At 38.4% G+C, this 23,926-nt stretch overlaps 2 protein-coding genes across 4 annotated transcripts; one reads left to right on the top strand and one right to left on the bottom strand.

Annotated features, from left to right (window-relative positions):
• Positions 1–14,083: 14,083 nt before the first annotated feature.
• LOC107805862 (F-box/FBD/LRR-repeat protein At1g13570-like) lies at positions 14,084–18,665 on the bottom strand. Of its 3 annotated transcripts, XM_075226748.1 has the most exons (5): positions 18,413–18,665; positions 17,525–18,330; positions 17,287–17,442; positions 14,667–16,196; positions 14,084–14,506 (listed from the first exon to the last, which is right to left on the bottom strand). In XM_075226748.1, exons 1-4 carry the CDS (start codon positions 18,420–18,422, stop codon positions 16,098–16,100), a joined length of 1,071 nt encoding a protein of 356 aa, XP_075082849.1. In that variant the 5' UTR covers positions 18,423–18,665; the 3' UTR covers positions 14,084–14,506; positions 14,667–16,097. The 3 variants fall into 3 exon arrangements, with proteins under 3 accessions (XP_075082849.1, XP_016485444.1, XP_016485442.1); XM_016629958.2 differs by lacking the exons at positions 14,084–14,506; positions 17,287–17,442 and having other exon boundaries at positions 15,971–16,196; positions 18,413–18,551; XM_016629956.2 differs by lacking the exons at positions 14,084–14,506; positions 14,667–16,196 and having other exon boundaries at positions 17,053–17,442; positions 18,413–18,551.
• Positions 18,666–19,911: 1,246 nt separating this feature from the next.
• LOC142167300 (uncharacterized) lies at positions 19,912–23,667 on the top strand. Its single transcript, XM_075227464.1, has 7 exons — positions 19,912–20,161; positions 20,231–21,220; positions 21,364–21,724; positions 22,277–22,709; positions 22,836–23,022; positions 23,104–23,183; positions 23,362–23,667. Exons 1-7 carry the CDS (start codon positions 19,912–19,914, stop codon positions 23,665–23,667), a joined length of 2,607 nt encoding a protein of 868 aa, XP_075083565.1.
• Positions 23,668–23,926: the final 259 nt, after the last annotated feature.

The following is a 23,926-nucleotide window of genomic DNA, read 5'->3' as shown; positions in this document are numbered from 1 at the left end:
AAAAAAAAATTGAAATTTGATGTTTTTATCTCAATTTTGATATAATTTTGTGAAGATTCGAGGTGATTTTTGTTAGAATTTCAGTTTGAAACTCGAAAAAGAAGACATATGCAAATTGTATATATTTTATATGTCGGGTGTATAAATGACATACAAAATATATACAAGTAATATAATTGTATACAAATTGAATTTAAAATTATAATTTTTTACTGTACTTTCTGTAAATAGGAAAACTTAGATAAACCAGGTAAATAAGTTTAAAATCTTTGTATATATACAAACAAAAAAAAAGTCCCGATTTTTATAAATAGTTCGGAAAAGAGGACATATTCTCAATCTCTTTTACATTTTAAACATATTAAATTTGAAAAAAAAAAATAAACACGCGACTTTTGACTGGCAAGAAGCAACGACCTTCTAGTAGTAGAACTGCAGAAGTACAGTGAAGTTTTTGGTATATACAATCCGATGATCCAGAATCCCTACTGTTTGTGAATGTAATATTGGCGATTGGTCACATTTGCGATGCAAGGATTTCGTTTGCATCAAAAGAATTATCAGATGGTTGAGGCGGAGTCAGGATTTGAAATTTATAGGTTCAGGATTCTAAATGTTTTAAATTACTGAGTTTTAAATTAATAATTTATACATGTTCAATGAATTTTTTTAAAAATACATGATTTGAACGAAAGCTACTGAGTTCGGCCGAATCCGTAAGTTATACTCTCCATCCGCCCCTGTCAGATGGGATGGTGCTAGGAATGGTAATGGGGTGGACTAGCGGGTTTAAACCTATGCGGGTGCGATGCGGGTGCGATGCGGGTTGAAGCTTATGCAGGTGCGTGCTGCCGTGCGGGGTGGGGCGTATTTGTATAAAAAAGAGATTAAATTAAATGCGTACGGGCGGGTTCTTTACCCTCCATTGCCTTTATATATCCAGTTTTTGGACACAGAAAGACAATTCCTTTTTTAATCAAAATCTTCAAATACATATTGAACCCCATTCTATAGGAAAATTATATCGTTGTTTTTTCTTTTCTTTTTTTTATTTTTTGCCAAAAAATATTTACCTGATTATGTGTTTGATTTCTAGTAATATATTTTTAATTAGGAGTAATAAGATTCTTGGAAAGCAGCTTATAAATTACGTTAATCATTTATTACTATTAGTTCATAGTTTATCAAAACAAAATATTAATCAAATTTCAATACTATAATATACCTTGATTATAAGCACAGCTGCCAATTTATCTTTTCGGGATGTTATATATTTTTTCCATTCGCATGTGCTAATATTTTGTAGATAATGAAGTTTAATTGTCAGATTTTAAAAGTTTTACCTTATATACTAATCGATAAGTGAAATTTTATAGATATCATAAAAATTTTAGTCCTAAACTGTTTTATAAATAGCATAATTTTTGGTTCAACATATTGAGTGAAAAATAGATAACTGGGTCATTAAAATATGTTACTAATCAATAGAAATGAAAAAGGATAAATAGAAAACAAAATTAAAGAAAACTTATGCGGTGCAGGACAGGGTGCAGTACAGGGCGGATCTAGCAAGGTGAGGCGGGACGGGTTGAAAACAAAAAAAAATTCACTATGCAGGGTGGATTGAGCCATTGCGGGTTTAGGCTGAACCCGCCCCACAACCATCCCGCCCCATTGCCATTCCTAGATGGCGCCAGTAAATCATCAAATGCAGTTACTAATAGATAAATAGATGTAGTATTCGGAAATTTATAATTGAAACGATTATGGAAGTTGGTAGCACTGCGAATTTCTTTGTTGATAATCGAAAAAATCCGTAATTTAAGCTTTGAAACGAGATGAACTCTATGTCAAGAATGATGTAATTTTTTTTATTCCAATTTGAAAACAAAAAAGATACTAGTAAGTTGTGACTCCACTTAGATTTTGGAAGTAGCAATTTTACATTTTTAGAAATAGGAACTTTCATATCTTACAAAGTCAAAGTGATAGATAGGTTGTATTTTAGAAAATTGCATAGTTTTGGCAGTCCCTTTCCTTGGAAGCAGCACTGAAGCATTTTGCTGAATATTTTCCCATAGTAACAACATTACTTCACACCGGAGATCAGCCTGCAAGGATCAAAATTAAGAACTTGATATCATCTAAACATAGATGCTACATTAAATTGAAAGGCATGCATACATCCTAGTAATCACCAATAGTAAGTTGAACAATTTGCTTAATTTATAACTTCTTACTTTCTCGCATGCCCCATCAGAAAGTTAACAGCATATTCAGGACAAAAGAAACAGACAAGGAAATTATTCTACTAGAGGTAATCACAGGGTAGACCAATAAACTCTCAAAAATAAAGAGAAGATCTAAAGCTTTGGCTAACAACAAAAAGACATGAACACTATAACCTTGATTTTGTGCTAACAAAGAATATTAGAAAATGTTATTGTTTACCCTAAAAATCGGATAACAATTGAATTTACATGCGGTTTTAAGAATACATGATATAACTTGATACAAATTAAGGAAACATATTAGAATTGAAATTGACGATAAAAGAATAAATGTAAACCACACAAATCGAATAGCCTTACGTCAAACTGTTTACCAAATCGAACAGCCTTGGCCCTCGAGTTCGATCACCCTTGAACCAAGAGATGTCTCAACTGATGTATGAACAGAATTCAAACCCTTGAACCAAGAGATGTCTCAACTGATGTATGAACAGAATAACAAGATGATAAAAGCTAGAAAATGACAGTATATTACTTTATGTTACGTAATGTGTTCTGTGTTACAAATAATCAGACTCTCTTTATATAGTAGGGGAATCCTACTCTTGATACAATTCTATACAATGTAAAAAGTCTCATAATTTTTAATCAATCAGCATATCCTTGATACGTGCCGAGATTTCCGTCGTGATCTACAACCGATCGCGGATATTTCGTCCTTCTGTTATTCGGCTCGGCAAATTTTCCTCAATCTCGTCTGATCTCGATTTTTGTTCGATGACATGGTCTCGAGCTTAACGATATAACTTCGCACCTTGGTTCGATATAATTTGTGGTCGAACTTTAACCTACTATATTTCAGTCTTGATTAGTCACACAAGAGGCAAACCTGGTTTTGACCGTACACAGATAATTTTCTCATTTCTCGGAGAGAAGATGACAAGAAATGATATGAACTTCTAAATCCCCTCTCGATGGGCCATGACGTAAGCGACAAACGGCCACTGAGACACCCGACTATGACGTACGCGACAAACGGATACCGAAACGTCCCGTCGATCCAGTTACCAAGGCATTAAATACCTGTCAGTTGTTGGTCATCCACTACGGGTTCTGAACCGTCATCAGCAAGCTATAGATACCCTAACGTTCATTTATTCAAACTTTACATTCAAAGCTCCTCATATTCTTGTTCTTCAAAAATCCCTTTGCTCACCAACTCTTGCACCCAAATTTCTTGAACTTTTAGCAAGCCCCTAAACATACCTTCCTAATTTCCTTTTCTTCTGTTCTACAATGGCGAAAATATCTAAGACTGTCCCGCAAAAGGAGGCCGCCTCTTCATCACGACCAGCCGGCGACGGGGCTATGGCAGAACCACACCCTGAGGAGTTCGTTCCTGCAGGGTGCCCGACCGTTGCCGATTTTAAGATAGAAAAAACTTCCTCGGTACCGGGTCGATGCGAGCCGATCTCGAGGTACATATGTACGATCACAGATGATCTCCTCACCAAGGTTAAAGAAGATTGCAACTGGGCCAATAAATATGTGCTGGTGCCTTCGCCTGAGGAGTCAATCACTACCCACATAGAGGGTTTTTTAAGTGTTTACACTTACCCCTTCATGTTGGGTCCCTTAGATCCAATCATTATTGCCTTCTACAAGAGGTACGCCGTGACTCATGGCCAGATTCACCCTTCATTCTGGAGAATAGTGATTCTCCTTTGATTCTTCGTAAACAAAATCGAGGGGTGTCTCTTCACCCTCAATCACCTTATGCGTCTCTACAGTCCCCGACTTTATCGAGGGGAGCTAATCAAGCTTGCTCGCCGGGCCAGTAGGGCCCCATTCTCGAGTATAGATGACGCTCGGGACCAATGTTGGATGGGCCGTTTTGTTCGAATAAAGACTTCAAATTTGATCCCTGCCGAGAACATGCCATTTCCCGAGAAATGGAACAGGAAACGTAAGTATTACTTTGCCTTGAAGTTTTAATATATTGTTTCTCCTCTTATCTCCTTTCTTATGGGAGTTTTTGGTGTTACAGTTGTGTCTAAGATGCCGGATGTGGTTCCTCAACTCAAGGAATGGGTCGAGGACCTTTTGTCACAGATATCATACTCCGATCGTGCTTGGATAGAATTATCGATGGCCGGTGGGAGGCCCGTAAACTTGGTAAGTTTTCTTTTCTGGTTCGATAAGGTTTTGACTTTCTCCTTGTATTGTCGAATTCTTATCGGCTCTATTTTTTTTTTATAGATCTCCCCAAGGACGTTGCTATGAGGCATCCATCCGAGGGTGGTGATGTGCCTCTCAAGTCCCCTTCTCTGAAGCAAGGTGACGAGAAGAAGAGGAAAAGGGCCCCAAGCTCTCTGGACTCGGAGAAGAAAAAACCAAAGAGGAGGCTGGCACGTAAAGCTAAGGAAAATACCAGCACCCTCCCATAGGACTTGATCCACTGATTGAGGGATGAGTCCGAAGAAGAAGAAGAAGAAGATAACTCTAAGCTAGTGACTCGGGTGCGGACCAATTTGCCTCGAACTGAGAAAGTTGTTGAGAAGGCATTGGCCGGTACCTGCGAACCGAAACAAGGCCAGGGAGGTCGAGAGAGAGACCAGGGCTGACACTTCTCGGACAGAGGGAGTGCTCCGAGGGACGAGCTTGGGGTGATCGACTTTACCGGGTCCCCTCAGATCTCAGATGCCATGATACGCGAGGCCGGTATGCTAGAAGGTCGTTCTTACGAGGGGCCTCATAGGGCGACTAATATTTATAACTTCTTGGATGGGTTAGAGTCCCCTGCCTCAGAAGATGTCACCGGGCTTGGTGACTTGCCGGTTCCAAGAAAGGTGCCGTCATCGGGTGCCAGCGAGTCTTCATCGATCCCAAAGCTGGTGGATCGATTCCCGGCCCCAAGTGTTAACCCTGACCGCAGGCGGTCGATAGTTTTCTCTATCCTGGAGGATGCACAGGTTTTCTCTGTCCCCGTGGGGATTGCTAGCTACCTTAGTTGCTTGGTGACCGAAGAGGACCAAGCTGTGATGGACGCGGTAGAAGCGCCTTGCCTATTCAATGAGTCCCAACACGCTTTAAATCGGGTAACTTAGAGTGTCACTTCATTATTTATTTTAAATCTGAAGTTGTAAATAATCCTAACACCTTTCTTTACGCTTGCAAGCCTCGGTATTGCACCATGAGGCTTTCCTCCGAATCCAGGAGGAGTTAACCCAGCACTAGGCTGAGGTTCGGGAGCTCACCGAGAAGAGGGATACTTATAAGCTTCTGAGTGAGAAGCTTCAGACCGAGTTAGAAGCAGCTCAGAAGGAGCATACCGAGTAGGCCGAGCAGGTAAATCGATTACTTGAAGATAGTGACGACGAACTAAACTCAGTGGCTAACGACCCGATCCTGCAGGTTTGACAAAGGCTTGAACAAATCGGGCAGCTCCAGACGTAGGTAGACACGATACAAACTTAGGCCGAGAAGTTCAAGAAAAACATGGATCTCATAACCTAGCAAAAGGAAGTTGTCCAAGCACAACTGGCGTTAGCCGAGGCTCAGCTTCGGGCTGCAAAGGAGAAGACCTCGGTGCAGTCCAAAAGGATCGAGGAGCTCCAATCTGAGATTAACTAGGCTATTTCTGGCCAAGAGAGCCTGGCCACAGAGCTCGAGGCGGCCAAATCTGAGGTGGTCGTGGCCAATACCAAAGAAGATGCTAAAGTGGCCCAATTCAAGGTTGACGTCGAGGCTATTCAGGCATAAGCCAAGAGCATGGTGGATCATGCAGGGTGGGAAGCTCGAAAGGAAGCCCTCGAGGGAGTCCATGCTTAGGGCTTTGGCATACTGGCAGAAATCGAGAATGCCAAGGTAGAAGAAGTCGGGGCTCGAAAGCTGGCATTTCCCGAGGAAGGCTCCGAGAGCTTAATTGAATCTGAAGGTGGGGAAGACCCCGAGGATGAAGACGCTGCCCCTGATGAGGACCAGGCCACTTAGGCCTTTAGATGTTTTTATTTTTTGCTTTTTGCATCTTTTTTAGACCGCTTTGGCAATTGTACATTTCTATATCGGGCCATTCTGGCCTTTGTAAAAAGATTATATATACAAGGCTTTCTTTCCCTTTTGGCTTTCAAATTTTTCCTTTGCTTTATTACTTGTATTCATAAGGGCCGAAACGACTTAACATAAAGTAATTTAGGCTGTGTTCGAAAGTTCAAACAAACATTGCCTTTGTCCTACTTTGTTTTAAGGCGTCTTGACGGTTTAGTGTTATCGGAACCTTTTCCCCAAGTAGGTAGCCGAGATTATAGTTTGCTGAGGGTAGCCTTTAGAACAGGTTGTGAAAATTTTCTTTTTCGAAGGCCTAGTTTTTGTTACGGGTTTCAGACGTCTTTGTACGGTCCTTCCCAGTTCGGACCCAATTTCCCTTCGTTCGGATTCCGGGTGTTTAGGGTGATAGTCTTTAGCACTAAGTCCCCAACATTAAAGTATCGAAGGTTGGCCCTTCGATTGTATTACCTCTCGATCCGTTATTTTTGGGCAGCCAACCGAACAAGGGCGACCTCACACCTTTCATCCAACAGTTACAAGCAAGTATTCATGGCCTCGTCATTTGACTCCTTTGTTGTATATCGGTATCTGATACTTGGTTCCCCGACTTTGACCAGTATTAAGGCTTCGGCACCATAAACCAATGAAAATGGAGTAGCCCTGGTACTGGATTTTGAGTAGTGCGGTATGTCCAAAGGACTTCGGGTAGGATCTCCTTCGATTTCCTTTTGGCGTCGATTAACCTCTTCTTAAGGTTTTGGATTATGGTTTTGTTGGTTGATTCGGCTTGCTCGTTCCCGCTAGGGTGATAAGGTGTCGATAAGATTCTTTTGATCTTATGATCTTTGAGAAACTTGGCCACTTTGCTGCCGATAAATTGCTTCCAGTTGTTATACACAATATTGGATGGCATCCCGAACCGACATATGATATGGTCCCAAATGAAGTCGATGACTTCCTTCTCCTTAACCTTCTCGTATGCATGTGCTTCAACCCACTTAGAAAAATAGTCAGTAATAAATAAGATAAATTGAGCCTTACCTGGTGCCCATAGAAGAGGGCCAACGATGTACATTCCCCACTTCATGAATGGCCATGGTGACAAGACTGAATGCAGCAGTTCCCCAGGTTGGTGAATTATTGGAGCATATTTTTGACATTTGTCACATTTTCGAACAAACTCCGTTGCATCTTTTTCCATATCGATCCAGTAATAGTCAGCTCTGATTACCTTTTGAACCAATGATTCGGTGCCTGAATGATTTCCGTAAGTGCCCTCGTGAACTTCCCTCAAAACATACTCGGTATCTCCCGGTCCCAAACATATTACTAGTGGTCTATCAAACATTCTTCTTAACAAGGTTCCATCTTAGAACAAGGTGAATCGGGCTGCCTTTGTGCACATGGCCCTCGATTCTTTTGGATCTGAGTGAATTTTCCCGGTATTCAAATATTCTACGTATTTATTTCTCCAATCCCAGGTTAAGCTTGTGGAATTTATCTCGGCGTGACCTTCTTCGACTACTGACCTCGTGAGTTACACAACGGGCCCTGAGTTGAGCTCGTCATCCTCGACCGATGTCCCTAAGTTTGCGAGGGCATCGGCCTCGCTATTTTGATCCCGAGGCATGTGATACAAAGTCCATTCTTTAAATCTATGTAATGTTACTTGTAACTTATCTAGGTACATTTGCATTCGTTCTTCTCTGACTTCGAACGTATCGTTAACCTGATTCACCACAAGGAGGGAGTCACACTTAGCTTCGATCACCTCTGCCCCCAAGCTTTTGGCTAGCTCAAGACCTGCAATCATGGCCTCATATTTGGCCTCGTTGTTAGTCAACTTCACAGTTCTAATGAATTGTCTAACCACGTTGCTCGTAGGTGTCTTCAGTACGATGCCAAGTCCGGACCCCTTTACGTTCGATGCACCATCCGTAAAGAGGGTCCAAATTCTTGAGTACGTTCCCGATTTTACCAACAACTCTCTTTTGACCTCGGGTATTAGGACCGGCATGAAGTCGGCCATGAAATCTACTAAGATTTGAGACTTAATGGTTGTTCGGGGTCGATATTCGATATCGTACCCGGTGATTTCCACGGCACATTTGGCCAATCGTCCCGAGAGTCCGGTTTTATGCATTATATTTCGCAATGGGTAAGTTGTCACAACACATATATGGTGGCATTGAAAGTAGGGTTTCAGTTTCCTAGAGGCGCTTAACAAAGCGAGCGCCAATTTTTCTAGGTGGGGGTTATCTTGTTTCGGCCTCACCCAAGGTCCGGCTAACATAATAAATCAGAAATTGTGTACCTTGTTCTTCCCGAATTAGGACTCCACTTACCTCTATCTCTGATACTGCCAAATATAAATATAGTTGTTCATCTACCCTCGACTTGTGAAGCAGTGGCGGGCTCGACAAGTATCGCTTAAGTTCTTTTAGGGCCCGTTGGCATTCCGAAGTCCATGTGAGGTTATTTTTCTTCTTCGGCAACGAGAAAAATCGATGACCCTTATCGGGGGACCTCGAGATGAATTGTCCCAGGGTGGCTATGCACCCGGTCAGCCTCTGCACGACCTTCACATTGTCCACTATCGTGATATCCGTGATAACTTTATCTTGTTGGGGTTGATCTCGATTCCTCAGTTGGATACCATGAATCCGAGAAATTTACCTAACCCGACTCAGAACGCGTATTTTTTTAGATTCAATTTCATGTTGTACTTCTTCAATATACTGAAGGTTTCCTGCAAATGCTTCAAATGGTCATCTGCTCGCAGGGACTTAACTAACATGTCATCAATGTAAACTTTCATAGATTTTCCTATTTGTTCTTCGAACATCCGGTTTACTAGGCGTTGGTAAGTGGCACCGGTATTTTTTAATCCAAATGGCATTACGTTATAACAGTATGTGCCATACTTAGTGATGAAGGAGGTCTTTTCCTGATCATCCAGGTTCATTTGTATTTGGTTATATCCGGAATAGGCATCGAGAAAATTGAGGATCTCGTGGCCGGCCGTGGCATCGATCATACGATCGATATTTGGTAAAGGAAAAAAGTCCTTGGGGCATGCCTTATTTAAATCTTTGTAATCCACACACATTTTTAGTTTGTTCCCTTTCTTAGGGACTACTACTACGTTTGCTAGCCATTCGGAGTATTTGACTTCCCGGATGGACCCTATTTTAAGGAGCTTAGTTACCTCGTCTTTGATGAAGGCATGCTTGATCTCGGTCTGGGGTCTCCTTTTCTGCTTTACCGGATGGAATTTCGGGTCCAAACTCAGTTTATAAGTGGTGATCTCTGGTGGGATTCCTGTCATATCGAGATGGGACCAAGAAAAACAATCCATGTTAGCTATAAGAAATTGAATGAGTTTTTTCCTGAGCTCGGGAGTTAACCCTGTGCCCAGGTATACCTTTCGATCAGGCAGATGTTCGATCAGTATGACCTTCTCCAGCTCTTCGACCATTGATTTGGTAGCATCGGAATCATCGGGGACTATGAAGGATCGGGGAACCCCATAATCATCATCTTCGTCAGTCCCCTGCTTTTCTAGTTGGGTCAAGGCCGGCGTCTGTGATTGCTATTCGGCTTCCTGTTTTGCTTTCGAATCTGACTCATTTGTCGATGAGAGTGTCGATATTGGATTCACTTCATCAACATCAAACATTTCCTTCGTGACGGTCTGCTCCCCGTAGATTATTTTTATCCCTTATATTGTTGGGAATTTTAGCACCTGGTGAAGAGTCGAGGGCACAACCCTCATGTTGTGGATCCACGGTCTCCCGAACAGGGCGTTGTGTCTCATGTCCCCTTCGATCACATAAAACTTGGTCTCCTGGATGGTCCCGACTGCGTTCATTGGTAATGTTATTTCTCCCTTAGTAGTTTCACAAATCATGTTGAATCCGTTTAGCACTCGAGCCGCGGGCACGATTTTGTGTTGTAGGTCGAGTTGTTCTACGACCCTTGATCAAATGATGTTGGCCGAACTACCTGGATCAATTAACACACATTTAACTCGAGTTTTATTCATCAGTACAGATATTACCAGTGCATCATTATGGGGCTGTATGATTCCTTCTGCATCCTCGTCATTGAAAGATAAGGTTCCTTCTGGTATGTAGTCCCAAGTTCGTTTCTCCCTCGTGATTGATTACTTGGTGCGTTTTAACATCGGACCTTGGGGAACATCAACCCCTATGATAATCATATGAATGACATGTTGAGGTTCTTCTTGCTCGTTTTATTTATTGGAATCCGTATTTCTGAAATGATTCTTGGCTCGATCACTCAGAAACTCCCGAAGGTGCCGGTCGTTGAATAACCTGGCTACTTCTTCTTTCAACTGTCGACAATCTTCCGTTCTGTGGCCATGGGTGACATGATATTTGCACATTTGGTTGGGATTTCTCTGAGCTGGATCGATTTGTAAAGGTCGAGGACATTTGGTATCTTTGATGCATCCGATAGCCAATACGATGGCGGTTGCGTCAACATTAAAGTTATATTCTGATAATCGTGGTGCCTCTTTAGGTCCGACAGGCCTGTCGAAGTCGTTCTTACTCATAAGCCCTTGAGAGCTCTGGCCTCGATTACTCCTCCTTTCATTTTATACAGGATTTCGCCAGATCCGCTGCTCCTACGATCTCTATTATACGGCTGGTATCGATCCTTATTCAACTTCGGTTCTCGGTCAATGTCCCTCTTGATTCTATCAACGGGCCTGATAGGATTAATGGACCCGGAATGAGCCCCAAGCTAGTCGTCTTCAACCTTGATCTTTAATTGATACCGATTGTGCACATCGACCCAAGTAATAGCCGGGTATTCTATCAAATGCTACTACTACGAAGCCACTGAACTTCGAACATTGAGTCCTTGGGTGAAAGCTTGAACAACCCAATCATCGGCGACCGGTGGCATATCCATTCATTCTATTTGGAATCAAGACACGAATTCTCTGAGCATTTTGTTATCCTCCTGCCTTACCTTGAAAAGGTCTGACTTCCTGGTATCAACCTTGATGGCCCCAACGTGTGCCTTTACAAAAGAATCTGCAAGTATAGCAAATGAATCAATAGAGTCATGCGGTAAATTATGGTACCATATCATAGCTCCCTTTGACAGGGTTTTCCCAAATTTCTTTAGCAAGACAGATTCGATCTCGTCATCCTCTAGATCATTCCCTTTGATAGCACATGTGTAAGAGGTGACATGCTCATTTGGGTCGGTCATTCCATTGTATTTAGGAATATCGCGCATGCAAAATTTCTTGGTAATCAGTTTGGGAGCCGCGCTGGGGGGGGAAATGGTTTTTGCACGAACCTTTTAGAATCTTGGTCCCTCCGGGATTTGATCGACCCTGGAGTTGTAAGTTTCCTCCTTCTTGTCGTTTGCCTCGATATTCTTTTCCCCCAACTCAACTCATTTTGTCAGTTCTTCGAGCATCTTCATGATTGCAGGATCGACCCCCGCTTCCTTCTCGTTCGATTTCCTTGAAATCGATTCGACCCTGTGGACAACTTCCTGGGATAGCTCGAGCTCGATCCTGCTCAGTGGGTGATTCTGGTTTTAAAAATGGGCTATCGCTGCTTGTTGAGCTTGCAATATTTCGAAGATCACCCGCAGGCCGATCCCGCCCTCTTAGCCACAATGTGTGCTTTGAGCGGCTGATCGAACGTCTCTACGGATGCTGCTCTCGGGATCAACGGCCAAATTTGCATTGATGGCTACATGCAAGCTGACGTCGATTGGATCTACAGTTGGAACTCCGTCAAGCCAACTGGAGGTACGTCGTTCCCTGGTGCTATGTTATCATTTTCGTCGTGGTGACAGAAATCATTGTCCACGTGTAGGGGTACTAACTGAGAATTCGACATTTTGATCCTAGAATCAAAGATACTCCAAAGAACAAGTATAAAATAGTGTGTGTTATGAAAGTTTGTACCAGGTAATCACTATTATCCTTAACCCCACGATGGGCGCTAAACTGTTTACCCTAAAAATCGAATAACAATTGAATTTACACGCGATTTTAAGGATTCATGATATAACTTGATACAAATTAAGGAAACAGATTAGAATTGAAATTGACGATAAAAGAATAAATGCAAACCACACAAATCGAATAGCCTTACGCCAAACTGTTTACCAAATCGAACAGCCTTGGCCCTCGAGTTCGATCACCCTTGAACCAAAAGATGTCTCAACTGATGTATGAACATAATAACAAGATGACAAAAGCTAAAAAATTACAGTATATTGCTTTATGTTGCATAATGTGTTCTGTGTTACAAATGATCAGACCCTCTTTATATAGTAAGGAAGTCCTACTCTTGATACAATTCCATAAAAGGTAAAAAATCTCATGATTTGCTAATCAATCGGCCTATCCTTGATACGTGCTGAGATTTTCGCCGTGATATACAACCGATCGCGTATATTTCGTCCTTCTGTTATTCGGCTTGACAAATTTTCCTCGATCTCGTCTGGTCTCGATTTTGTTCGATGACATGGTGTCGAGCTTAATGATATAACTTCGCACATCAATTCGATATAATTCGAGGTCGAGCTTTAACCTACCATATTTCAGTCTCGATTAGTCACACAGGAGGCAAACCCAGTTTTGACCGTATACAGTTATCGTAATCAAATTGGTCTCCTTGCAAAAATTATCTCAAGCCAAGAATATGTAACTGTAAATTTTTGGGATATACACAGGGGCGGCCCTTCCATAAAGAAAGTAAAACAATTACTTTAGACCCCACATTTATGGGCCCCTCATTTTTTGTTACACCTAATAGGCTAGGTATAATTAAAAAAAAAGGTTATGTGAAGTGAAAAAGTTTAATTTTTTCCTTCAAAAAGTATAGAGAAGAAGGATTTGCAACTACTATGATTTCTGCCAAGAAAATTACACTTGAAATGAATATCGAATCCGAATTTCGTAAGAAACGTGTGATATATATAGGAAGTAAAATTTTTATGAGAATGTTGATAATAAAATCTCAAAATCTTTCGAAGAGTCCTTTGGAGTTGATTACTTTATGCATAGTAGACAAGATTATTTTTTTCATTTCAAAATAGATTTGGACAATTTGAAGCACATGAAAATATTTTTGGTTTTCTATTTAGCGGTAAAAGTTAAGATCACTAGATGATGGAAATTTAAAAAAATATTGCCTTAATCTTGAATGTTCCTTAAAGCATAATAATCAATTCGATATTGATGGTTTAGATTTATTTTCGGAATTTAAAGTATTAAGGAAAATAATACAATTAGAAGATAACATTTTGATTGATACACTCCGTCAAATAAAAAGATTTGATTCTTTTTTCAATGCCTATATTGCTTATGGAATAATGTTAATAACTCTTGTTACCGTCGCTTCAACGGAAAGAAGTTTTCAAAATTAAAATTGATAAAATCTTACTTAAGATCAACAATGTTTCAAAAAAGGTTAAATGAATTAGCTATATATATATATATATATATATATATATATATATATATATATATATATTGTCACGACGAAACACTTATTAGGAGTTACTGATTATAAGAAAATTATAAATAACTTTGTATCTAAGAAACGCTAGAAAAATAGATTTCAAATAAATAAATAAATTTCTTTTTTAAAAAAAAGTTAAGCCCCTCATAAAGTTTGGTTTTAGGTCACAAAACTCGTCGGGCCGCCCCCGAATATACAACTCACGCTCTATTGGTTTGCTACGTAATTATAAAGCCATGATCTCAAAAGTAGCGGTGCTTACCAAAAGAAAACAAACCTCTGCATAAAAATGTAAATAGATTCGATTTGATTATGGACGTTTAGAATGTTTGGTTAAAATCGAAGCAAAAACATAAATATTATTTTCAGAAACAGCCTCTCTATCTTCCCAGGGTAGACATCGATTATGACATTCCAACGTGTCCAAAATGATCCGAATCACACCCAAAACCCCCGAGCCCTATTCAAACATACTTACAGGTCCTAAAACACGTCACGAACTTAGTCAAAACCTTAAATCATATCAAACAACATCGAAAACACGACTTTTACACTGTCCACGACGGCGATGTTTTCGATAACCTTGATTTTATCGGGGTTGATCTCGATCCCCCGATTCGATACGATGAAGCCAAGGAACTTGTCTGACCCTCCCCAGACTCCACTTGTGAGATTCAACTGGATTGTTGTTGTTGTTGTACTAAGCTGCAACCACGTAAAACTTTAAAGAAACGAGCAATCGACAATTATAAACTATCTGGAAATCCTTAAATAACTGAAATGGGGCAGATATATTGTTTTAACACTTTTCCACACATATGACCAACTGACACATTTTAGGAAAGAAAGGGGTCCAAATCATTACCATAGTGTTGGCTGGGAATGGGACTTTTAAGGAGCACCCGGAAAATAGAATAGCTCTGCCCCAGGAGAAGCTCTAGGGAAGTGCATCAGTTCTATGGCAATATTCCTTTCTTTCCTGAGACTAATGTCTGGCTCCTGATCAATGCACATCCTTACCGGAGATGGAGTGCGAGCACACAATAACTTCACAAAAAACATTTCAGTTTTTGAACACTCAAAAGAATTGATGGCCACATACTCGAGCTTGTTGAGCGGTTGGTCCAAGCAGGCTGGTGTGTCCAGATACAGGGGCGGTCGTCCATAAAGCAGGTAAAACAACTGCTTTAGGTCCCACATTTATGGAGACCCCATTTTTTAAAAAACCTAATAGGCTATATATAAATTTAAAAACAAAGTTATGTGAAGTGAAAAAGTTTGATTTATTTATTTAACAAATAAAGAGATGAAGGATTTGCAACTTCTTTAATTTCTGCCAAGAAAATTGCATTTGAAATTAATATCGAACCCGAATTTTATAAAAAATATGTAATATATATGAAGAAACAATTTGAGGTGAATGTTAATAGTGAAATCTCAAAATCTATTGAAGAAACCTTTAGAATTGATTACCTTTTATACATACTCTCACTGGTCCATAATAAATGACTTTTTAACCTTTGTTGTACCCCTTAAGAAAATACTGACTCCTAGAACAAAAATGTATATTGAATAAAATTATCTTTAATTAAAATTTATATGTTGTTAACTTGACACATTAAGATATGTAAATAAGGGAAAATTTTGAAAAAATAAAGTTAATTCCTTCTCGATTATATACAAGGACACTTATTTTGGACCAAAATAAAAGCAAAAAAAATCATTTATTATGGACCGGAGAGAGTAGTAGACAAGGTTATCTTTTCACTTTAAAATAGATTTGAACAATTAGAGGCATATGAAAATATTTTTGGTTTTCTATTTAGCGGTAAAAACTGAAATCAATAGTTGATGAAAATTTGAAAAAAATATTGTCTTCATCTTGAAAGCTCCTTAAATCATAATAATCAACCCGATATTGATAATTTAGATTTATTTTCTGAATAAAAAATATTAAGAAAAATAGTACAATTAGAAGATAACAATTTAATTGATATACTCAATCAAATAAAAAGGTTTGATTATTTTTCAAATGCCTATATTACTTATAGAATAATGTTAATAACTCCTATTACCGTTGCTTCGGCGAAAAAAAGTGTTTCAAAATTAAAATTGATAAAACCTTACCTAAGATCAACAATGTCTCAAAGATATTAAATGAATTAGCTATATTGTCAATTGAGAAAGACTTATTAGTTGAAATTGGTTATAAAAAATTAATAATAACTTTGCATCTAAAAAAAGTTAGAAAAATAGACTTCAAATAAAAATAAAATATTTTTTATTAATAAAAAAGTTAAAGCCCCTCATAAAGTTTGGCTTTAAGCCACGAAATTGATCGGACCGCCCTGTCCAGATATTTCACTGCTTCAGCATTGTCGCCAGTACCATAGACCTAATGATATAAAATAAATACCAAGTCAGTTAAACAACTTGTGCCTACATATACATACCACATATACCTTTCTTACCATAACGCGAGGCGTATCCGAATTGGAAGGATACAGTTTGCATTAAGCCGACTTAACTTATAGTATACACTTAAAGTTTATCAGGTTATTTAAAAGATAACCGGAAACAAGTATCTTATGTGTAGGTTGAAAATCTAAAGAAAAGGCAAGTGACATGTACGTTAGATTAAACTACAATAACAATGTAAAATTTGTTTGCCCTTGTCTTATCAGTCCATTTAATAATAACAATCTAACTTGATTCTTGAGATTTAAATAAATTGCTTCCTAAATAAATAAGATTGGTCTTATCTCAAAGGGGCAACTCAGTAGCTTAGCTAGAGAGCCTAATTTAAACTTTATTCATCAATTTGAATTCTAATGACTTCTTGACCGCTGCTACTAACTGGATGCATTGCTTATTCATGTTAATTATGTACAACAACAACAACCCAGTATAATCTCATTAGTGGGGTTTAGGGAGGGTAGTGTGTACACAGACCTTACCTCTACCCTGGGGTAGAGAGGCTGTTTCCGATAGACCCTCGGCTCCCTCCCTCCAAGAACTCCCCACCTTACTCTTGGGGTGACTCGAACTCACAACCTCTTGATTGGAAATGGAGCGTGCTTACCACTATCTTGGTCCCAAGAAAGACACAGCATACCAAGTTCCAGCCACTTTCAATAACTTCTCGGTCTACCCTTTGATTATGAACTATATAAGAGCACTTCCAATCATTGCTATCCTTATTCTTTCTTCTCCATTTTTAGTCAAAGCTAGATATCACACCCATCTCTCATTCAGAGATGAGTGAAACTGGTATTTATAACAGCATGCTTACAGTAAGAAACTCAATATATGGTGTTCTATGTTGCAATAGTTATAACTAAGCTCCAACGCGTACTATGATATACAATGCCCTAATAGTATAAAGAAATACCAAGTAGATTCTCATGTTCACATGTATGAAGTGCAAAAATCAACCAGATCATAAGCATATCAAGTGCGTGACCACAAAATTTTCCATTACTTACCCAAATCTGAAGTTTACTCAAATGGGGAAAACTCTTAATTAACTGTAGAGCGCAAGAGATCTGACTCAATTTGCCAAAATCTACACTTAATGACAGATGCCACAAGCAGTAGAACGTAAAAGGAGGGCCCTTAGGAACAATGACTGCACTCAACAGCTTTGGAGCAAATACAAAAATTAGATTCACATCAATAGGATTCCTATAAGATATCCAACTAAAGCAGCATTCAGTTTCTTACCTCAAGGAAAATAGAACCCAAAACGAGCACCTCAAGTGTAGGCAAGCTAGACAGAAGCTTGTCCAAAGTTAATTTTTCAACCACTTGGTCAAATTCAAGAAATACTAACGCTCTCAAACTTTTGCAATTCATAAAGCAATTTAGCACGAGAGAGTGAAACTCACGAAGAGTCAAGGACTCCAACTGTGGTGAAACTATGTTCAGATATTGAGTGCCATCACAGGAAATCAAACTCAAAATGACAAGACGAGGGACATTGATAACACAAAACTCTGGGGTTGGCACAAAGGTTATTTTTTTAAGATAGAGGTCTATAAGATTCTGAAATCCAAGAAAAGAATTTGGTGGGTTGAATAAACAGTTTTGGAGTTCCAAATATGTCAGGGTTGGACAATTAATTATATATGAAGGCAGTTTATAAGTTCTAATATCTGGCAAGTCAAGGGTTAGCTCCTTGACACCATTTCTGGTGACATAACGCATCCATCTATCAATATCTCTATCTGTATATGTTGAAAAAGGTAATCCTACAAAGTCAAGAACAAACTTCACAATGACTCCAATATGCTGTAAGAGAATCCCATTTACTATTTCTTTGAAGAGACGAGGTGGTATTTTTCCGAAAAAACACTTATCTAGCACCAGATTTGGAAGCATCGCCCAAATATATCTCCATTTTTGGGCCAAAATACTAGTTCTTGCTGCATCTTTGACCGGCAGGAGCTCAAGGATACCATCTATAACGTTACTTGGTAAAGCACTGATTCTATCTTCTCTATCCCCTTCAACAGCAGCTCTTTTAGTATCTGTTAGAAGAAGTTGAATAATCTTAAAGCTTAAAATTTATACTCCAAAAAAGAAAAGAAAAAAGGTGGGGGAGGTAAATACCTTGAGCCATGCGGGTTAGAAATTAGAGTCCCCAAATATTCAGAGCAGGAAGTGTCTTGTTGTTGTAGATAGAAGACAATCTAAGACTTGATTTCTAACAAATGAATTTAATTGGAGAATTGATCGACCTTCCACTGCCTATTGTTAAAGAAAAACATAAAAGTGAAGATATTGGTTTAGGACTCAAAAGTACAAAGGTATTCCTTGACAGAAGTTGTATTTTATTTTCAAATATAATGGGAGTGTGTGCTGTGAAATGATAACTGTATCCTTGAAGGAGATTATGAATGTGTTTGGCATCAATCACAATTTTTCCATGTTTGGTTGGGTTAAATGTTTTGGAAAATATTTTTTTTATAAACTCATTTTTCTTCCATTGGAATAAAATGTTCTTTCTCAACCTTCCTCACCCACTCCACACCCTCACACCCACCCACCTAACCCTATCCCCTCCCCTCTCTCCAAAAAGGCTTTTGTTTTCAAATTTTAGTTTTTTTTATCGTTACCACCCACCCTACAACCCCGCAAAATTTTTTTTTACTTTTTTTTGTAATTTTTAAATTTCTGTTTTTTCGTTTTTCTCCACCACCCATCCACACCATCCACCCCACACACAAAAAAAAGTTTTTTTTTACTTTTTTTTTGTAATTTTCAAATTTCTATTTTTTTTTCCTGCACCACTCCACTACCCCCACCTCGCACAAAAAAAATATATTTTTTTTAATTTCAGATTTATGTTTTTTTATTTTTCTGCACTCCCGTCGTCGCCCCTGCCCCTCTCCCTCGGGATTTTTTTTTTTTTTTTGTATATATTTCAGTTTTAGTTTTTTTATCTTTCGGTTTACAGGTTCGAAATTTTACAAGTTTCAAAGTTATGAGTTCAGAGGTTTATGTATTTGGAAGTTTACGGGTTTGAAATTTCGCACTTTCGAAAGTTTAGCGGTTCCGAAATGTATGAAATTTGTGGGTTCGAAAGGTTGTTGGTTCGAAAGTATATGACTTCATGTTTATTATATCTAAATTATTTATGAATACTCTTGAGAAGTTATTTTTCTTAATTTGCGTACCAAATATCGAAAAATGAATAAGATTACTACTTGTTTTCCAAGAAAATATTTTCTTGGAAAATATTTTTCACAGAAAATATTTTCCGTTATACCAAACACACCTTATGTCACGTGCTTTACAATCCAGCTATCCATAATAGCAAAGGAATATTTTGCAAGAATATTCTAGAGATTCCTTAGCTGTATTTGATATTTCCTTGTATATATTTTATTAACAAGAAGGACAAATTGTACATGGACAGGTATGGAGCAGTACATAGGGTAAATTGAATAAATTAGCTACACTATATACAATTTTTTGATTTAAGACAATACACACCAATTCATATTGGGTTCAAAATTTTCTCTGTCTTTACATGGTATCAAGAGCAAGTTGACCAACCTGATATTTGAAACCCAAATTCATTTTTCAACTTTGCTCTATTCCTTACAATGGGAGAAACAACAGAAGTTGTAATTGCAGCAACAACTGATTCAACCAATAAAGGTGTGATTGATTCAACACACCATTTCTTTCTCCATCCTTCAGACTACCCAGGCATGAACCTTGTTTTCTCAGCTTTTGATGGCAAAAGCTATGGAGCTTGGCGTAGAGCAGTAGTCATAGCTCTTTCTATCAAGAATAAACTAGGTTTCATAGATGGAACTCTTTTCATTCCAGATGAAAACTCTGGTCTTCAAAGTGCATGGGCTAGAGGAAATGAGATGGTGTTGTCTTGGCTCCTTAACTCTCTGTAAAAAGAAATTGCAGGAAGTGTTCTTTACTCACACAATGCAAAAGATCTGTGGAATGATTTAGAAGACAGATTTGGTCAGACAAATGTGGCTAAACTTTTTCAACTGCAGAAAGAACTAAGTGCTGTGGTTCAAGGTAACTCTAGTGTTTCAAGTTATTTCACAAAAATGAAAAATTTGTGGGATGAACTAGATACCTTGATCAATTTTTCTACTTGTTCATGTGAATGTGTATGTGGAGCTAAAAGAAAAAGTCTGAAAACGCACCAAGACCAGAGACTGCTGCAATTTTTAATGGCCCTGAATGACACCTACATAGGTGTGAGAAGCAACATACTATTGACTTGTCCTTTACCTTCTCTTGGCCAAGCTTACTCTATGGTTATCCAGGATGAAAAGCAAAGAGAAATACATGTTTTTCCTGTTTATCCGGGAGAATCAGCCTCATTTATTGCTGCACAACATGGGACTGTTGGTAAGAGAAACAATGTGAGAGATTTTAAAGGGAAAAAACTTGGGTATGAGGGAAAGAAAAATAACTCTACTTGTTCATATTGCAAGAAGCTAGGTCATGTTATGGAACAATGCTACATGCTTGTTGGATTTTCCTCAGATTTTATGTTCACAAATCAAAGAAAATGCCAGAGGTTAGTTCAAGGTAACAATACTTTCAGCACTGAAGAAAATGCAGTACAGACTACGGGGATCAAGTCACTTACTCAAGAAAATATCAGCCAGATCTTACAACTCCTTCAGCAAGTGCAGATGGGAAAACACGGAACCAACAGCTCTGAAAACAATGCAGATGTGAATTGTGTTGGTATATCTTTCTCACATAATTGCACTACTTGGTTTGCATATAACAACAATGAGACATGGATATTAGATAGTGGTGCATCTGAACATATGACTTTTGATGAAACTGCTCTCTATAATATAGATCATTTACCTAAACCTTTGAATGTAAATTTACCCAACTCTCATAAGGCTAGAGTCACGCATTCAGGTTCAGTTTCATTTTTTTCAAACATGATTCTTCACAATATGTTGTATGTCTCTGCTTTTAGATTCAATTTATTTTCAGTTCATAAATTGTGCAAACAAAATAACTATCTCATATTATTCACTTCTCTTTTCTATTTTTTGCAGGCCCCTCAATGAAGAGGCCTCTGGTGATTGGTAGGGAGAGTTGTGGTCTTTATGTTCTGGAATCAAGGCATTTGGAACTCATTGCCAAGAAGTCATCTTCATCTAGAAGTTTGTTTATGTTAGGAAAAAATCTATGTAATCAGAAAGTTCCTTCATCTTTACTTTCCTTCTCTAGTAATTCTGATGTAAAGAACAAGTTGTGGCACTATCGTTTAGGCCACTTGCCTTTGAGTAATATGAAGAATATTTCATCTATTCCTAATTCTTCATGTGATAATTTTTCTGTGCCTTGTGCGATATGTCATATGGCTAGACAGTCAAAAATACCCTTTTCCACTAGTTCAACTACTTCTAAAACTATGTTTGATATAATTCACATACATACATGGGTCCTTACAACACAACCACTTATGATGGATATAAGTACTTCTTAACTATAGTTGATGACTATAGTAGAGGTACTTGGACATATCTTCTTAGCACAAAATCAAATGTGTTTCCAGTATTGCAATCTTTTTAGCTATGATGGAGAGACAGTTTCACAACAAAGTCAAAATCATACGTTCAGATAATGCTTTTGAGCTTGGAACATGGAATGCACATGCAGATGTTTTTTCAAAACAAGGAATTTTTCATCAGACAACTTGTGTTGGGACTCCTCAACAAAATGAAATTGTGGAGCGCAAACATAAGCATCTTCTAGAGACTTCTAGGGCTTTGCTCTACCAATCGCATCTACCTATTCTTTTTTGGGAAGATTGTGTGTTGACTTAACACATTTAATTAACAGGTTCCCTTCAAAGGTCTTAAAGCTTAAGACAACTTATGAGATATTATTTAAAACTAAGCCTAACTACTCCAGACTTAAATATTTTGGATGTTTATATTTTATTTCTATTCTTTCATCTCACAGGAAAAATTTTGATCCAGGGGCCTTACCTTGTGTTTTCTTAGGATACTCACATGGTAAGAAAGGGTATAAAGTCCTTAAACTTGACACAAAGAAGACTTTTGTTTCTAGGGATGTGATATTTCATAAGGATATCTATCCCTTTGCTTCAATGAACATTTCAAAGCCTCATAAATTAATTTTTCCTACTTCAAATACACCTCGAGTAAATCTTGAAGTTCCTGATTTGCAGACTACCAATTCAGTTGGACATTCTCATCATCCGAGTAATCTTCCAAATCAAGATGTTACAGAATTTCCTACACCACTTTTCAGTCCACAACCAATAGATGGAAATCCTAAGAACTCACCAGTTGCACTCAGAAAATCCATTCGGATTCACAAAACTCCCTCTTACCTAAGTGACTACATTACAAATGCAGTGCAATTAACTGATGTTAGCACACCATGTTTTCTTTCTCCTATAACACATGCTTCTTACTTTTTTTCTGCCCTCTCAACTTCAAATAAGTCATTTTTAAATTCACTTTCAAATGTTCAAGAACCACTAACCTTCAGCTAGACAGCTCATCACCCAGGATGGCAAGAAGCAATGCAGAAGGAGATTGAGGCACTAGTCCAGAATGAGACTTGGGAAGTTGTTGAACCTCCTGCTGATAAAAAGGCTCTCCCATGCAAATGGGTATACAAAGTTAAACATCATTCAGATGGAAGTATTGAACGACTGAAAGCAAGATTAATAATCAGAGGTGATGTATAATGTGAGGGTACAAATTTTAATGAAACATTTTCTCCAGTGATTAAAATGATTACAATCAGATGTCTTCTAGCTACTGCAGTCAAAAAGGGATGGGGATTATATCAATTGGATGTTAACAACGCTTTCTTACATGGAGATTTAAACGAAAAGGTATACATAAAATTTCCAGTAGGTATGAACTCTCCAACACCCAAACATGTGTGCAAGTTAAAGAAGTCACTTTATGGACTTCGTCAAGTATCAAGACAGTGGTATTCAAAGCTTACAGGTGCTCTTAGTTTCAAAAGCTATTCATATTCCCTAAATGACTACTCTTTTTTGCTTTAAGAAGAAAGGAACTTCAATCTCTATTGTAGCAATTTATGTTGACGACATCGTGCTAACTGGTAATGACATTGAGGAATTGAATGCCTTGAAAATTTTTCTTGATCAAGAATTCAAGATTAAGGACCTCGAAAACTTACATTATTTCTTGGGGATGGAAGTTCTTCGAGAATCAACTGATTTGATTCTTTCTCAATGCAAATTCACCTTGGATTTGCTAAAAGAGTTTGACTGCATTGATAAGCAACCCGCTTCTTCACCTTTGGATCCGACACAAAAACTTCTTGCACACTCTAGAGAAGTCATTTAAGATCCAACCTTATATCGCCACTTGATTGAGAAGTTGAATTATCTTACTTATATAAGACCAGACATTTCCTTTACAATACAACATCTCCGTCAATATATGCAGGATCCGCGACAACCACATCTCGAAGATGCTCTCCAAGTACTTCGTTATCTTCTTACAGACCCATGACTTGGGCTTTTCATGATTGCATCACCATCTTTTAAACTCCAAGCTTTTTGTGATTCAGATTGGGGTTCATGTCCAGATTCTCGGAGATTAG

This window comes from Nicotiana tabacum, chromosome 12 (assembly GCF_000715075.1).
Source record: "Nicotiana tabacum cultivar K326 chromosome 12, ASM71507v2, whole genome shotgun sequence".
Taxonomy (NCBI): domain Eukaryota; kingdom Viridiplantae; phylum Streptophyta; class Magnoliopsida; order Solanales; family Solanaceae; genus Nicotiana; species Nicotiana tabacum.
The sequence above is the reverse complement of the archived record's forward strand: the minus strand, read 5'-3'. Positions and strand labels throughout refer to the sequence as shown.

Coding starts and splice junctions, on each gene's coding strand:
- LOC107805862 (XM_016629956.2), bottom strand. Junction 17,443..17,524: donor TGGGTTCTATTTTCCTTGAG/GTAAGAAACTGA, acceptor TTTGCTCCAAAG/CTGTTGAGTGCAGTCATTGT.
- LOC142167300 (XM_075227464.1), top strand. CDS start 19,912: ATGGGAGAAACAACAGAAGTTGTAATTGCAGCAACAACTGATTCAACC. Junction 20,162..20,230: donor TGAAAACTCTGGTCTTCAAA/GTGCATGGGCTA, acceptor AAGAAATTGCAG/GAAGTGTTCTTTACTCACAC. Junction 21,725..22,276: donor TCAACTACTTCTAAAACTAT/GTTTGATATAAT, acceptor TTCATCTCACAG/GAAAAATTTTGATCCAGGGG.